Genomic DNA, 15,320 nt, shown 5'->3' on the forward strand with positions numbered 1-15,320 from the left:
TGTGTGGAGTTTGCACGTTCTCCCCGTGTCTGCATGGGTTTCCTTCCACAAATCTAAAGATGTGCAGGTTAGGTGAATTGGCCATGCTAAATTGTCCATCGTGTTCAGGGATGTTTAGGTTAGGTGCATTAGTTAGGGGTAAGTTTAGAATTAAAGGGTAGGGGAATGGATCTGGGTGGGTTACTGTTCGGAAGGTCAGTGTGCGCTTGAGCCAAATGGCTTGTTTTCACACTGTAGGGATTCTATAATTATTATTAAGTAAAAATATTCAGAGAGCCTGTGCAGACATGACTGGCCAAATTATCACCTTTTGTATTATAATAATTCTGTGACTCAGAGCCACACATCATTAAACACAAGGAGAAATTAATACATTTTCAAAGTGAGGAAAGATAAAGAGAGTGAGATTAATTTGATATTAGGAGACAGTGAGGTCTGCAGATGCTGGAGATCAGAGTTGACAGTGTGTTGCTGGAAAAGCACAGCAGGTCAGGCAGCATCCGAAGATCAGGAAGATCAATGTTTCGGGTTAATTTGGTGTTACTCTAGCAATGAATTTGCATTAACACATTTGGCCAAATATCTCCCCTGCTTTAAAATTATATAGTTGCATGGTTCTATGCCTGCTATTAATATCTGCCAAGGCATTGTCTCATCATACCCAAGACTTGTAGAATATAAGCTCCATTCATTGGTTCCAAGGAATGACTTGATTGAATTGGTCTGAAACCAAATATTAAGAATGTAATTTAGTCTGGCCTTCTGATGTGCAATCAAATTACAATAATGAAAGATTTATGGAGAAGACTTATAATTTTGATCTTACAATGGATTAATGAGTGCACCGACACCATACCATAAGTGAAATAGAACAAAGTTGTTCAAAGGAAATTATTCTGATATAATCACTGAAGAAATTACAAGTCATCACCAATTGATTATCAATATTTTTAAAAGATCCCACAGTCCAGAAAGTTGCCTTTATTTTTAAAAGTACTGTCCAGGAGTGGGACAAACTACCAGCAACTTGGTATGGAGATGCTGATGTTCGACTGAGATGGACAGAGTTAAAATTCACAGAACACCAGGTTATAGTCCAACAGGTTTATTTGGAAGTTCAAGCTTTTGAAGGGCTGCTCTTCCAAAAAAAATCTATTTGACTATAACCTGATGTGTGATTCTTAACTTTACGATCAAATTATCAGTGAAACTTGGAGTTAACTAAGAGCTGAATGTATGATAGTTGATCTGTATATGATCAGTGTTGACTGTAAGATATGCATTCCTTTTGAAATCACAGATTTTTACACAGCAGTACTTTGAATTATACTTGCATTGGTTCACATATGAAGATGGTGGATCAAGAGACAGTGCCTCTCATACTGCTTAGATTTGAAAACATTCTTTATAAACTGCTATATGTAGTAATGTATTTTAATTATTTTGTGTAGAATTGCAGAACTCAATGCAGAGGATGAGAGTGAGATTAATTGGGATATCATGGCTGAAGGCTGGAGTAGTGTCCGATCTCCCCAGTGGCTGAGGAGTAAATGGTGGACCATCAAGCGACAGGTCACAAACCATAAAGATTTAACATTTGCAGGTACAATATTTCCACAACTATAGCATTACTTTTGCCATGATTTTACCTACAGCAAATAAACTATTATCATCACCTTTGCATCATTATTGGACGCTTTGTAAATTTAAATAGTTTCAGGATGTTATCTGTGAATAGTAACAAGAAGTTGTGTGGCACAAACTGTAGTTGCTAAATGTAATATTTTGGTTGCTAGGTTCTTCTGATTTCTATCTAACTGCAATCGTATGTGATGAAACACAGATATCATATGATTAGCTGTTCAGTGATGTTACAGGTGAACATGTATTCTTATTTAGATCGTTTATGTTGGAAAGTTTTATAGTTTTTATTCAACAATGAAGATCAAGCGATGTATATAATATATGGTACATCTCTTGCTTTTCAGTCAGAAATAAGGAATACAGAAGTTATTCTCATTTTACCTTCAAATCTTAAAAACTGACAACATATCTGCATAATATCTATGTTTTTGTTGCTCTGCTAAACACTTTTTTATTAAGTAGCTTATATTTTTTAAATACCAGTCACCTTCAAAAATTTGTTTATATTTCTCTTGGTAATGACCACCTGAATTTGCAGCGTACATAATCTTATTTCAGTTGTCTAATGAAGTTATTACTTGCCAGTCTTCCAGTTCTACCGGTACTTTTTCTCTGTTTTCTGTGGCAGAATTGGTAGACAGTTTGAGACAATTGGTAGAGACCCTAAAGCAGCCACACGTCCCAGTGCACCAATTACCCGAGTGTCAAACTGGAACAAGTTCACGCAATTCAAATTCATCCTCTGTTCAGCATCTACGGGTTCGATTAGCTCAAATGGAGGAAAACAACAGTGTCCTCAACAATCCAGTAGCTGCTCTGCAGATTCCTGTGCAAATTACTCATGTTGGTATGTCTTGAAAATAATGCGGTTGTATAGAGGTGGTTCTTCAATTTATGACCTTGCATTTCTAACAGTTTGTAGCAAAAATATTTTGTGTGTCGTATGGGCTGACAAGTGGCAAGTTTACACACCACACAAATGCCGATCTCCAACAAAAGACAATCTAACCATCACCCCTTGACGTTCAGTTGTGTTACCATTACTGAATTCTCCCACTATTAATATCTTGGATTACCATTGATTAGAAACTCAGCTGGTCACAGTGGCTATAACAACAGGTCAGAGGATAGGAATATTGTGGTGAGTAACCCATCTCCTGATTCCCCAGAGCCTGTCCACTATCCACAAGGAAGATTCCCCACTTACCTGGATGAGTGCAGTTCCAATAACATTCAAGAAGCTTGACACCATCCAGGACAAAGCAACCTGCATGATTAGCACCACATCAACAACATCCATTCCCTCAATCACTGGTACTCCGTAGCAATGGTGTTTACATCCTAAAAGATGCACTGCAGAATTTCACCAAACATTCTTAGACAGTACCTTCCAGATGCACAACCACTTCTATCTAGAAGGACAGAGGCAGCAGATACATGGGAACACCACCCCCTGCAAGTTCCCCTCTGAGCACTCACCATCCTGACTTGGAAATGTATCACGGTTCCTTCACTGTTGTTGGGTCAAAATCCTGGAATTCCCTCCCGAACAGCATTGTGGGTGAACCTATAGCACATGGACTGCAGCGATTCAAGAAGGCAGCTCATCACCAACTTCTTAAGGGGCAACTAGACTTGGGCAATAAATGCTGGGCCCAGCCAGAGATGCCCACCTTCCACAAATAAATAAAAAAAAATAAAATTATAAACTCATCAAAAACAGGGAAAATATGTAAATGTTGAAACTTGAAATACTTGCAAGTCTATTAGTATCTAAAATTGGACTCCACATGAAAAAACTTTTTTCAAGGCATTCTGTTTCTTGAGTTCATATTTATACTTGATACTGTTTGTGAATAGTGATGAATATAATCTAATGGGCAGACATGGAAAAAGGTCCTGTGTGTCCGCATATCAAGCATCTATTGTGTCGGTAATCTAACCTAATCCGATCCTATTTTCCAGCGCTTGGCCCATAGCCTTGCATGCTACTGCATTTCGGAAGTTCATCTAAATACACAGTCCAAAGATCTGCAGGTCAGCTGAATTGGCCATGCTAAATTGCCCACAGTGTTAGGTGCATTAGTCAGAGGGAAATGGGTCTGGGTTGGTTACTCTTGGAGGGTCGGTGTGGACTTGCTGGGCCAAAGGGCAAGCTGTAGAGAATCTAATCAAAAATGTTTTAATGGTTCCTGCCTCTACCATCTTTTAGGCAGTGAGTTCCAGACACCTGTCACCCTTAAGTCATGCCTTAAATCCCCTCTAAACTCCTGTTTCTTACTGTAAACCATTGCCCCTCGGTTATTGACCCCTCTGCTAAGGGGAAAAGTTTCTTCCTCTGTGTGCCCCTCATAACTTCATATATCTCACTCAGGTCCCCACTTCGCCTTCCCTGCTCCAAGGAAAACAACATCAGCCTACCTAGTCCCTCTTCATTGCTGAAATGCTCCATCCCTGGCAACGTCCTGGTGAATTTCATCTGAACCCTCTCCATGAAATCTACTCCTTCCAGTAGTGACCAGAATTGCACATGGTGCTGTAACTGCGGCCTAGCTATAATCATATACAGCTCCATCAACCTCTTTTGCTCGTGCATTTAATGCCTTGATTAATAAAAGCAATAATTCCATGAGTCTTTAGATTATGAAATCTGTAATTTGAATCACAGTTGCTGACTTGAATAGCCTGTTTTATTTAGTACTTATGTATGTTTTTCATATTAAGATCACTTCTTTTTTTTTGAGCAGCTAACCTGTGGTTCTCTGTGTGGGAAAATCTAAAACCAAACACAAAGAAAGTGTAAAGTTTTAAGCAGTGTACAACACACTGTGCTCCCTAATTCTGCAATTAGAGTGCTGCATAATCACTGTAAATTGGACCATCATCCCATTATCTCTCAGAGCACAAATTTGTATCACTCTTTATGCTTATGTCTACATGAATGTTGAGTGATGATAGCATGGGCTGAAAAATGTGTTGCTGGAAAAGCACAGCAGGTCAGGCAACATCCAAGGAGCAGGAGAATCAACGTTTCCTGCATAAGCCCTTCTTGCGGAACGTTTCCGAGAACACCTCTTGGACACGCGCACCAAACAACCAACCCAACCACCCCATGGCTGAACACTTTAACTCCCCCTCCCACTCTGCCAAGGACAGGCAGGTCCTTGGCCGCCTCAATCACCAGACCATGGCAACACTGGAGGAAGAGCGCCTCATCTTCTGCCTAGGAACCCTCCAACCACAAGGGATGAATGCAGATTTCTCCAGCTTCCTCATTTCCCCTCCCCCCACCTTATCTCAGTCCCAACCCTCAGACTCAGCACCGCCTTCTTGACCTGCAATCTTCTTCCCGACCTCTCTGCCCCCACACCCTCTCCGGCCTATCACCCTCACCTTAACCTCCTTCTCTCCTCCTTGATGATAGCACTTAGGAGTGATGCATGTTCAAATTTTGTGCAGTTGTTGAACATTGACAAATGTTCTACATGATCCATTTCCTGACCACTTTGACCGAAGTTACTATGACTTTAGAGGCCATTTTGCGGTTTGCTGTTGTGCCCAAAGTTTCCAAATGATCATTTTTATAGCTCTCAACTAATACAAGTCTGTCCTAATGGAACTTTTGGATTTTCTAAGTATTGTCGTATGTGTACACAAGAATGAAATATGTTTGCAGTAGTTCACTTACATATTGCTTTTTGTGCAGCATCTAATGATTCCTGTGGCAGCAGTACAGATTGTGAAACAATAACGCTAAATGCGGGGACTCTACAGAGATTCGAGTTCTTACCTGTAAGTAAAGAACATCAGGACCTACACCTGCATGTCATGTCACATTGAAACTTATATTCTCCTAGAATCATTAACAGGCATCAAACTAATGGATGTGAGATGGTTTTGACAGGAGACTTCCACCAAAAAATAAAGAAGTTCACAAGTTTGATGGCAAGTAATAATGACTGGATTAAAGTTAACTCTGGTTGATTAAATTTCAAACCAGGCAGGTTGATTTTATGGTTATAACGTGTTTTGTTGAGTTGAAGCAATGCTGTGCATGTGTGACAAAAATAGAAATTGCTGGAAAAGTTCAAGTCTGGCAGCATCTGTGGAAAGAAATCAGAGTTAACGTTTCAGCTCAAGTGATCCTTCCTCAGAACAGAGATCTGATGAAGGGTCACTTGACCAAAATGTCAACTCTGCTTTCTCTCCACAAATACTGTCCGACCTGAGCTTTTCTAGTAATTTCTATTCTTGTCTCTGACGTACAGCATCCACGATTCTTTCAGTTTTTATTGTGTGTATGTGTTTTCTATCTGCAAAGACTGGAGGCCAGAATATTAATATGTAGTTTCTATTAAACACAAGTGTGTGAACATCTCTATGACAGTTACTTTTGGTCCAGTCTGTCTGAGATTACTCTGGAAGTATGTTGTATCTCACAGGGTATGGGTAGCAGGTGAAGTTAGCTGTTCCATGCTGCTACTATGTAGCAACAAGAGCAGTGTTCAATACCAATGAGATACTGCCGTAAAGCCACAAAGACATTCTGCTGATCTCGCAAATAAGTGATATGGTAGATGAAGTTCAGTGTGATGCCAGCTACATGTAGGCCATATGACCCAAAGACTGGCAGATTGTATCAAACATCAGATTCCTCAGGCGTTGGAAACAAATGAGATACTGACTGTACACAACCAGCCCACACTTGCAAAAACAACATCCAATATTACAGATCATTTGCAAAATAATCCTGGGTGTGAAATATTTTGACAGCTAATTTAGGATTGTCATTTACGCTTGCAATGTGGCACACTTATTGTAATGGAAGCTACAGAAATTACACATAGGAACCTGCTTTTTTGGTCTGAAAGAACACGTATGCAGATTGTGGCCTCTTTTAACTTAACAAAATAAATTATGGCTATTTTTCCAGGCCTTGCTGTGATCAATGAGAGTAAACCTTCCTGATTTAAAATTTAAACACATCCCAGCAGTTAACTTTCAATTATCATCAATGGGTGCCCTCTCGATGCCAGTGTCTCTACCAATCAGAGTTCGTTTGTCGACCAATCAGTACTTTTCTCTCATACAGTATAAGTATTGATATTATTCCTTAAATTGGTCTTCTTGTGAATTGTCTTGGTGAGTAAAAGATAAAAAGCTTCAATGAAGCGTATCTTTTACTCAGCAATATGTATTTTTAGAGAGTTGATTTGCTATTTTATGTGGAGCTCACCTTGCTGCTTTTTCTCTCCCTTTAGTCTTTCCGGTTACAGCCCACAGGCACACCAGGAACTTACCTGATCCAGACTAGCTCAAGTCAAGGTCTTCCTATAACACTGACAACAAGTCCAACAGTCACCCTCACCTCACCATCCTCTCCAGAACAGATTATTGTGCACACACTCTCAGTAAGTATGGATTTATGAATCTGTTCATGTAGCTTTGAAATATTAATACGATAATGCAGTTTTCTAAAGTAATTAATGTAATGATCATCATGTAATCTTGACATTGATTGTAATTTACCACTGTCTTAGCATGAAATATTTCTATTTTGGACAAGGTGCAGGACGTTCTGCTATAATGCAAATTCGCTGTAACGCAATTAATGAATTGTGGACATTGTTTCTAAAGTGTAAATTTTTAAAACACGTGTTGGCTGTAACGCATTTACATCACCAACAGTTTTAAGTGCTGTTTCTAAAGTGTAACTTTCCTATAACACACGGTTGCACAAGAACACAACCATTACATCATAGAACTACCTGTATCTTGATTATTTTTCTCTTTCAAGTTAACTTGGTATTGATGGAAAAGAGTACATTTTAGATTCCTGTCTGCACCTGGTGATAACACAAAATATCACTAAGTCAAGTCAGGATTTGTAAGCTTTTGGTAAACAACTTCAACGGCATAGCGAAATCTTACTGCATTTTGTACCAAATACCTTTCTGCGCTTTGATCGTGAAATTAGTTGGAATCGAGATGTCATGAGTGCTCCTGGATTCCATACCTATGTCCCTGGCAAATAGATTAAGTCTGCCTGTGGTATATTCAGTGATGGTTGTCAAGTATCATATAGATGGAGCTGTCTAGGACATTGATTGGAGGACAGTTAGAATATTGTATACAGTTATGTTTGCCACACTAAAAGGCAACAGTGCAGTGGAGATTCACCGGAATGTTGCCTGGGCTGGAGCACTTCAGCTATGAAGAGAGACTATATAAGCTATTCATTGGAGAAAAGAAGGCTCAGGGTAGGACCTGATTTGAGGTCTACAGAATTATAAAGGACATGAATCGAATCAATAAAATTAAACTTCTCCCTTTAGTGAATTTGTAAGTTTCTAGGGGTAAGAGGCCAAGACGTGATTTAAGGCAAATTTTATTCTCCTAGAGCATGGTGGGTCTGGAAACGCTTCCTGAAAGGGTGGTGGAGACAGGATCCATTGCAGCATTTAAGAAGTACTGTGTTTAGGTGATCGCTTGAAGTGCTGCAGCATACAAGGCTATGGACCGAGGCTGAAAAATGGGATTTGAGTAGATAGGCGCTTGGTGACTGGCGTGGACTTGATGGACCGAAAGGCCTATTTCTGATTTAAAGTCCTACAGGCCCTGTGGCCCAAACTGGTCCATGTCGACCAAAATGTCCATCCATGCGAACCCCATTTCCCTGCACTTGGCCAATATCCTACAAAGGAGAAAGTGAGCCCTTCCTGATGAAGGGCTTTTGCCCAAAACGTCGACTTTCCTGCTCCTCGGATGCTGCCTGACCTGCTGTGCTTTTCCAGCATCACTCTAATCTTGACAATATCCTTCTAAACCCTTCCTATCCATGTATTTGTCCAAATGCCTTTTAAATGTTGTTAATGTACCTGCCTCAACTATGTCTGCTGGCAGCTCATTCCATATGCATATCACCCTCTGTGTAAAACAAAAAAAAAAGTTGCCCCTCAGGATCCCTTTTATTCTTTCCCCTCTAACCTTAAACTGATGCCCTCTAGTTCTCGATTCTCCAACCCTGGGGAAACAACTGAATGCATTCACTCTATCCATGCTTCTCATGATCTTATATACTTGTCACTCTGTGGATTGTCACCTTGTCGTGGTGGAGAAGCTTGTGTGGTCCTGAGATCTCTTGTGCAATGCCATCTGGAGCTATGCTCCTGGTAGGGTCACCCATGATGGTAAGGTCAAGGGTGAGGACCCAAACAAAGAACAATCCAACCAAGCCTTCCACGATGGAATAAGAGGAGGAAGTTACTTCAAACTCAACAGCTGTGAAGGCAGATGAAGGCTGCAACAAATCCATCAGGTCCAATTGTCATGGTCTCCATGCCAATGGAATCAGTTGGTTGCTTTGTGAAATACCATGTGCTTCTTGGAGTGCAACATCAAGTTCACGTTAAACCAGTACACTGACAGGCATCTTCACTCTGTGAGCCACTTCAAATCTTTCGGCGATTACGGAAGGATGACGGGAGAGGGCAATGTGATGGCTGAAAGCTCCTAGTTAAGAACCAGCATGAAAGTAGTGAATACTTTGATTCAGTCACCCAGCTGTTGGACAGAAAAAGGAAGGCTGTTTGGTAGCCGTTTTCACGTCTGAGCAGCCCTGTTTAGAAACATTCTGCCCACTCTGAACTGGAAGGGTCTAGAAAAGGTGCCCTAAAAATAGTCTGCTTCATCCAAAACTGCCTGGAAAGCCGCATCCAGAGGGATCACCATTATGCGATTGAAAAATATCGAAAAGTGAAACTATGGAATTTTGAACCTGCAATATATGAACTCTGATGGACAACCCAAACCCTGAATGGCCAGAGGGAGAACTGCCTACATTGCCCTGCAACTCCAAAAATGTAGCTGTGACTGACACTGGCAAAGCTGGAGAAGAACAGGTAGAGCAAGGTCAATACACCTTTTTCTGAAGAGGATTTGATCCTGGACAACCAAGGATCCATGGAGTATGTTTTGCCATCCAAAACAGCCTCCTTCAGAAGCTGACAGAGCAACCACTGGGAATCAGCGAATGTTTCATGACTTTGCGAATCCAGCTCGTCAAGAACCAACGTGCCACCATCATAAGTGCCTTTGCTCCAACTCTGGATGCTAAAGACAAAGTAACGGAGAACTTCTACACCCAGCTTGGCGATGACCTTTCCTTTGTTCCCAACAATGACAAGATGGTTCTCTTGGGTGACTTCAGTGACAGAGTTGGGAAAGATCATAGGCTCTGGACTAGAATAATAGGCAAGGAAGGAGTTGACAAGGTCAACGCCAATGGAATGCTTCTCCTCACCAAATGTGTTGAACACAATCTGGTGATTACAAATGCCCTATTTTGCCAGAACAACACACACAAAATCTCCTGGTGGCAAACACTTCAAACACCGGCACTTCATTGACTACATCATCGAACAATCTCGGGACCAACAAGATGTACTGATAACAAGAGCTGTTACTGGTGCTGATGAGCTGGGCACACCAGGGACTCATCTCGTCCACCATGAGAATGAAGATCTGGCCTAAAGGGAAACACCAAAATCGGAACACTATCAAGAAATTCAATGGTGACATCCTCCAAGACATCAGCCATGTACAGAAGTTCCAACAAAACCTTCAAGAACAACTGCCTCAACAAATCCCATCGTCCGTAGAAGAATGCTGGAATCAGAAAAAGAATGCTATCCTCACCCCCTGCAAAGAAACAGTTGGGTTTCAGACGAAAACCCATTAAAATTGGTTTGATGATAACAAACTTCTGCAACAACTTATCGACAAAAAGAGAAAAGCTTTGATCACCTTACAAAATGACCACCAATCAGTTACCAAAAGGAAACGCTATCAGGAATGTAAGGCTGCAGTCCCGAAAAGCATCCAAAACCTGAAAAACCAACGGTGGAGGAAGAAAGTTCAGGAAATCTAACAACTAGCAGACGCCAATGACACTTGAAGCTGCTTCAACACAATGAAAGCTATTTTTGGCCCATTCATTCAAGGTCAAGCCCCCTCCAAAGCAAAGATGGTCCAGCCATCTTGAAGAGCAATGCTGACATCAATTCTAGATGGAGGGAGCACTTTGAAGATCTTCTAAATCACTCTGTCCCATTTGACAGGAATGTGATCAACAACGTTCCAAAACAGCCCATTGACGACTCCCTAAGCAAAATACCAACACTTGAAGAAGTTAAGGAAACCATCAAAACCTTGAAAAATAACAAGGCTGCTGGATATGATGGAATACCAGCTGATGTCTACAAAATTTGAGGTAACCAGCTTCATTACCAAATGCATCAACTTCTCATCAAGATCTGGCTAAATGAAGATGTACCAGAGATTCAGCAATCATTACCATCTACAAAAGGAAAGGCGATCGATCTGAATGGGGAAACGACCGTGGAATTTCCCTGTAAGAAACAGCAGGAAAGATCCTCACCCGCGTCATGAGTAAACCTTTAGCCGAAAAGATCCTTCTGGAGACTCGAGCCAGTTTTAGATCATCACGTGGAACAATTGACATGATCTTCACTATGCAACAACTACAAGAAAAATATGAACAACTTCAACCTTTGTATATGGTATTCATTGACCTCGCCAAAGCCTTTGACTCGGTTTCAAGGGAGCTCCTATGGGATGTCCTATCTACCTATGTACTTTTTGAATCCCGAGATTCCTCCACAATGGCATGCTTGTCAGTTATGGTCAACAACCGTAACAGTGAGCCTTTTCAAGTCTGATCAGGAGTAAAACAGGGATGCGTGATTGCCTCAACTTTATTCACCATCTTTACTGCGACAAACATCCACATCACCAAGGACAACCTATCCCCAGGAATCGAAATTGTCTACAGAACAGATCACAGACTTTTCAATCTTGCCTGTCTCAAGTCCAAAAACAAGACATCTATGCGTTCGCTCAAGTTCCATTATGCAAACGACAACACTGTTGCAGCTCTCTCAGAAAAACAACAGATTCTGACTGCCTTCAGCCGTGCACACACGAAACTTGGACTTACCGTCAATTCCAAGAAGACTCAGATCATCTATCAACTTCACCGACTGAGACAAATCGGGTAGAACCATCAATTCAACTCGGCAAGACAACACTGGAAAACATGGACCACTTTTCATATCTTGGAAGTCACCTCTCCTCCAATGTCAACCTTAATGATGAGATCCACCATCATCTAAACTGTGCTGGAACAGCTTTTGGACATCTCCAAATAAGAGCCTTTCATGATTGTGACATTCGGACAGATACCAAAATGTTAGTGTACAAAGCAGTGGTGATCCCAGCGCTCCTGCATGCATCAGAAACTTGGACAACAGACCGACAACATCTGAAGGTGCTTGAAAAGTTCCACCAACGCTGCCTTCGAAACATCTTGAATATCAGGTGGGAATGTAGAAGAACCAACGACAGCGTGCTGAATGAAGCAAAAACAACAAACGTTGAAGCCTACGTCAATAAGAACCAACTAAGATAGAATGGTCATGTTGTTCGGATGAAAGACTAATGTCTGCCGAAACAATTCTTCTACTCCCAGCTTAAAGAAGGCAAGTGCAAAAGAGGCGAACAACAGAAGAGATTCTAAGACATTTTAAAAGCCAATATGAATATAACTAACATCAACATCAACAATTAGGAAACCAATGCCAAGGACAGGAAACACTGGCAAACCATCATCCGAGAAGGAACAGTAACTTTCAAAGCCAACAGATGTGCAGAACTAAAGAAAAGAGAAGATAATAGAAACCGAGGCATCAACATCCAAAGTCTAATCTGCCATCTGGAACTAGTTGTCCTGAATCCGGAAGAACGTTCAAAGCCAAGATTGGTCTCATAAACCACCTGAGAGTCCATAAATAGGTCAACAGAACCAAGACCATCATCCTTGACCTCAAGGGATAGCCACAAAGACATTTCTATAAGATCCCCCCCTCAGTCTCCTATATTCCAAAGAAAAAAGTCCGGACATGTCCAACCTCTTAAGTCCTGGCAATATCCTTGTAAATTTCTTCTGCACTCTTTCCAGTTTAATAAAATCCTTCCTATAGCAAAGTGACAAAATTGAACACACTACTTGCAGTGCAGCCTCACCAATGTCCTGTACAACTGCAACATAACTTCCCAACTTCTCTACTCAGTTCCCTGACTAATGAAGGCCAGTGTGCCAAAAACCGCCTTCATTGCCCTGTCTACCTGTGACTCCACTTTCAGACAACAGTGTGACTAAACTCCAAAATCCGTTCAGGCCCTACCACTCACCATGAAAAAGGGACTTCAGTGAACCAGATGGGCTTTTCCCAACAATCAACAAAGGATTCATGGTCACAATTAGACTCTTAATTCTAGACATTCATTGAACTCAAATTCCACCATCTGTTGTGGCAGGATTGGAACCTGGGTTCCCAGAACATTACCTGGCTCTCTGGATTAACAGTCCAATGATAATACCACTAGGCCATTGCCTCTCCAGCAAATTCTTCCAACTCTGAAATTCTTGGCAAATAACAGCCTTGGAATAATAATATTTTATTGTTTCCTTTAAGTAATATTCCAGTAACTAAGAACCCCTGTAGTGTTAAATGTATTATTGACAAGAGCAGAAGCTATAGGAGCGGAAGTATGTCATTCGGCCCTTCAGGTCTACTCTCTCATTCAGTAAGACTCCTTTCCTGCCATTAACCCCCTACCCCTTGATTCCCTTACTGATTAAAATTCTGTCAGAATCAACTTTGAATATGCTTCTACCAACCTTCTGTGGTGAGGAATTCTACAGATTCACTACTTTCTGAAAGAAGGAATTGCTCCTCCTGTCTGTCTTTAATGTGAAATCCCTTGCCTTGCTGAAATTATACTCTGATTCTAGAATTTTGCACAAGGACAGATAACATTTCTGCATCTACCCTGTCTTGCCCATCTCTCGTTTTCAATAAGGTCTGTTACAACACAGAAGTGAACCCCTCTGCTAATTGAACCAAACACCCAGAAAAGCTCACCTCGCCTTGTAATCTGTTAAAGTATGAATGACAGAGAATTCCCAACTTCCACTATTTAAAGGAAAAATATCAATTTGTTCTTTAATTCTAAAAGTGAACATTAAACAACAATTTACAACTCTAAACCACCTTCCTCTTCAATGCTTGTTATCTACCTCTCACTTGATAATAATATACTAATCCAATAAAAGTTTCAATTAAAATTGCATCAACTTAAGTTTCAAAACCAGGCAGCGGCGGTTGTCTCCCCTTCCTCCGGCTGTGCATATCCCTGGGTCATCTTCAGTCTTTTGCTGCAAAGATGTTTCATATGAAAAAGGTACCTTTGATAGAGAGTGTTTGGCCGGCCTTTACTCTAACGATGGCAGTTGGTCACTCTGGCTAACTCTCAAAATACCTGTTTTTATAAATCTCAAACATCAAATCATCTCATTGGTTTGATGTTGTCAAAACAGTAAAATTCCGATTCAATTGGGTTTTAGTATCCTGAGGCATAAATTAAACTGGTTACATTTGAGTTGTTGGAATGGAGCAGCACAGTGGCTCAGCAGTTAGCACTGCTGCCTCACAGGTTCAATTCCCGCCTCGGGCGACAGTGTGTGTAGAGTTTGCACGTTCTCCCCGTGCCTGTGTGGGTTTCCGCCAGGTGCTCCGGTTTTCCCTCTCAGTCCAAAGATGTGCAGGTTTGGAGAATTGCCCGTGCTAAATTGTTGATAGTGTTCAGGGATGTATAGGTTAGATGCATGAGTCAGGGGTAAATATTGGGGAATGGGTCTGGGTGGGGTATGGGTCTTTGGAGAGTTGGTGTGGACTTGTTGGGCCTAATGGCCTGATTCCATATAGTAGGGATTCTTGTTGTGAAAACATAGGAACCAAAAGTCAGGTGTTTGTTTCACTGCCAAATGCTACATATTTTCATTTTTCCAGTACACTCTGAGACTGCTAGTCAGTCACATGACGTGTCTGCAAGCTCTGCAAAACAGAAAATTAGGGAGAATCTAAAGGGTTTTTATAAATACATTAAAGGCAAAAGGATAACTAGGGAGAGAATAGGGCCCCTCAAAGATCAGCAAGGCGGCCTTTGTGTGGAGCTGCAGAAAATGGGGGAGATACTAAACGAGTATTTTGCATCAGTATTTACTGTGGGAAAGGATATGGAAGATATAGAAAGTAGCAAAATAGATGGTGACACCTTGCAAAATATCCATATTATAGAGGAGGAAGTGCTGGATGTCTTGAAACGTGTAAAGGTGGATAAATCCCCAGGAACTGATAAGGTGTACCCTAGAACTCTGTGGGAAGCTAGAGAGGTGATTGCTGGATCTCTTGCTGAGATATTTGTGTCATCGATAGTCACAGGTGAGGTGCCGGAAGACTGGAATTTAGCCAACGTGGTGCCACTATGTAAGAAGTGTGGTAAGGACAAGCCAGGGAACTATCGACCAGTGAGCCTGACGTCGGTGGTGGGCAAATTGTTGGAGGGAATCCTGAGGGAGAGGATCTACATGTATTTGGAAAGGCAGGGACTGATTAGGGATAGTCAACATGGCTTTGTGTGTGGAAAATCGTGTCTCACAAAACTTGATTGAGTTTTTTGAAGAAGTAACAAATAGGATTGAGGGCAGAGTGGTAGATGTGATCTATATGGGCTTCAGTAAAGCATTCAACAAG

At 41.2% G+C, this 15,320-nt stretch overlaps 1 protein-coding gene across 3 annotated transcripts in view; it reads left to right on the forward strand.

Annotated features, from left to right (window-relative positions):
- The window catches only part of dmtf1 (cyclin D binding myb-like transcription factor 1), a 54,111-nt gene that overhangs the window by 28,231 nt on the left and 10,560 nt on the right, over positions 1-15,320 (forward strand). For all 3 annotated transcript variants that reach the window (XR_009645897.1, XM_060842590.1, XM_060842591.1), the window contains exons 11-14: positions 1,452-1,603; positions 2,273-2,491; positions 5,351-5,436; positions 6,906-7,055. Coding sequence is in view for 2 of the 3 variants with exons in the window: in XM_060842590.1 (XP_060698573.1) it covers positions 1,452-1,603; positions 2,273-2,491; positions 5,351-5,436; positions 6,906-7,055 (607 nt within the window). In the remaining variant the exon portion in view is untranslated. The remainder of the gene's footprint in view (positions 1-1,451; positions 1,604-2,272; positions 2,492-5,350; positions 5,437-6,905; positions 7,056-15,320) is intronic.

Source organism: Hemiscyllium ocellatum, chromosome 23, assembly GCF_020745735.1.
Source record: "Hemiscyllium ocellatum isolate sHemOce1 chromosome 23, sHemOce1.pat.X.cur, whole genome shotgun sequence".
Lineage (NCBI taxonomy): Eukaryota > Metazoa > Chordata > Chondrichthyes > Orectolobiformes > Hemiscylliidae > Hemiscyllium > Hemiscyllium ocellatum.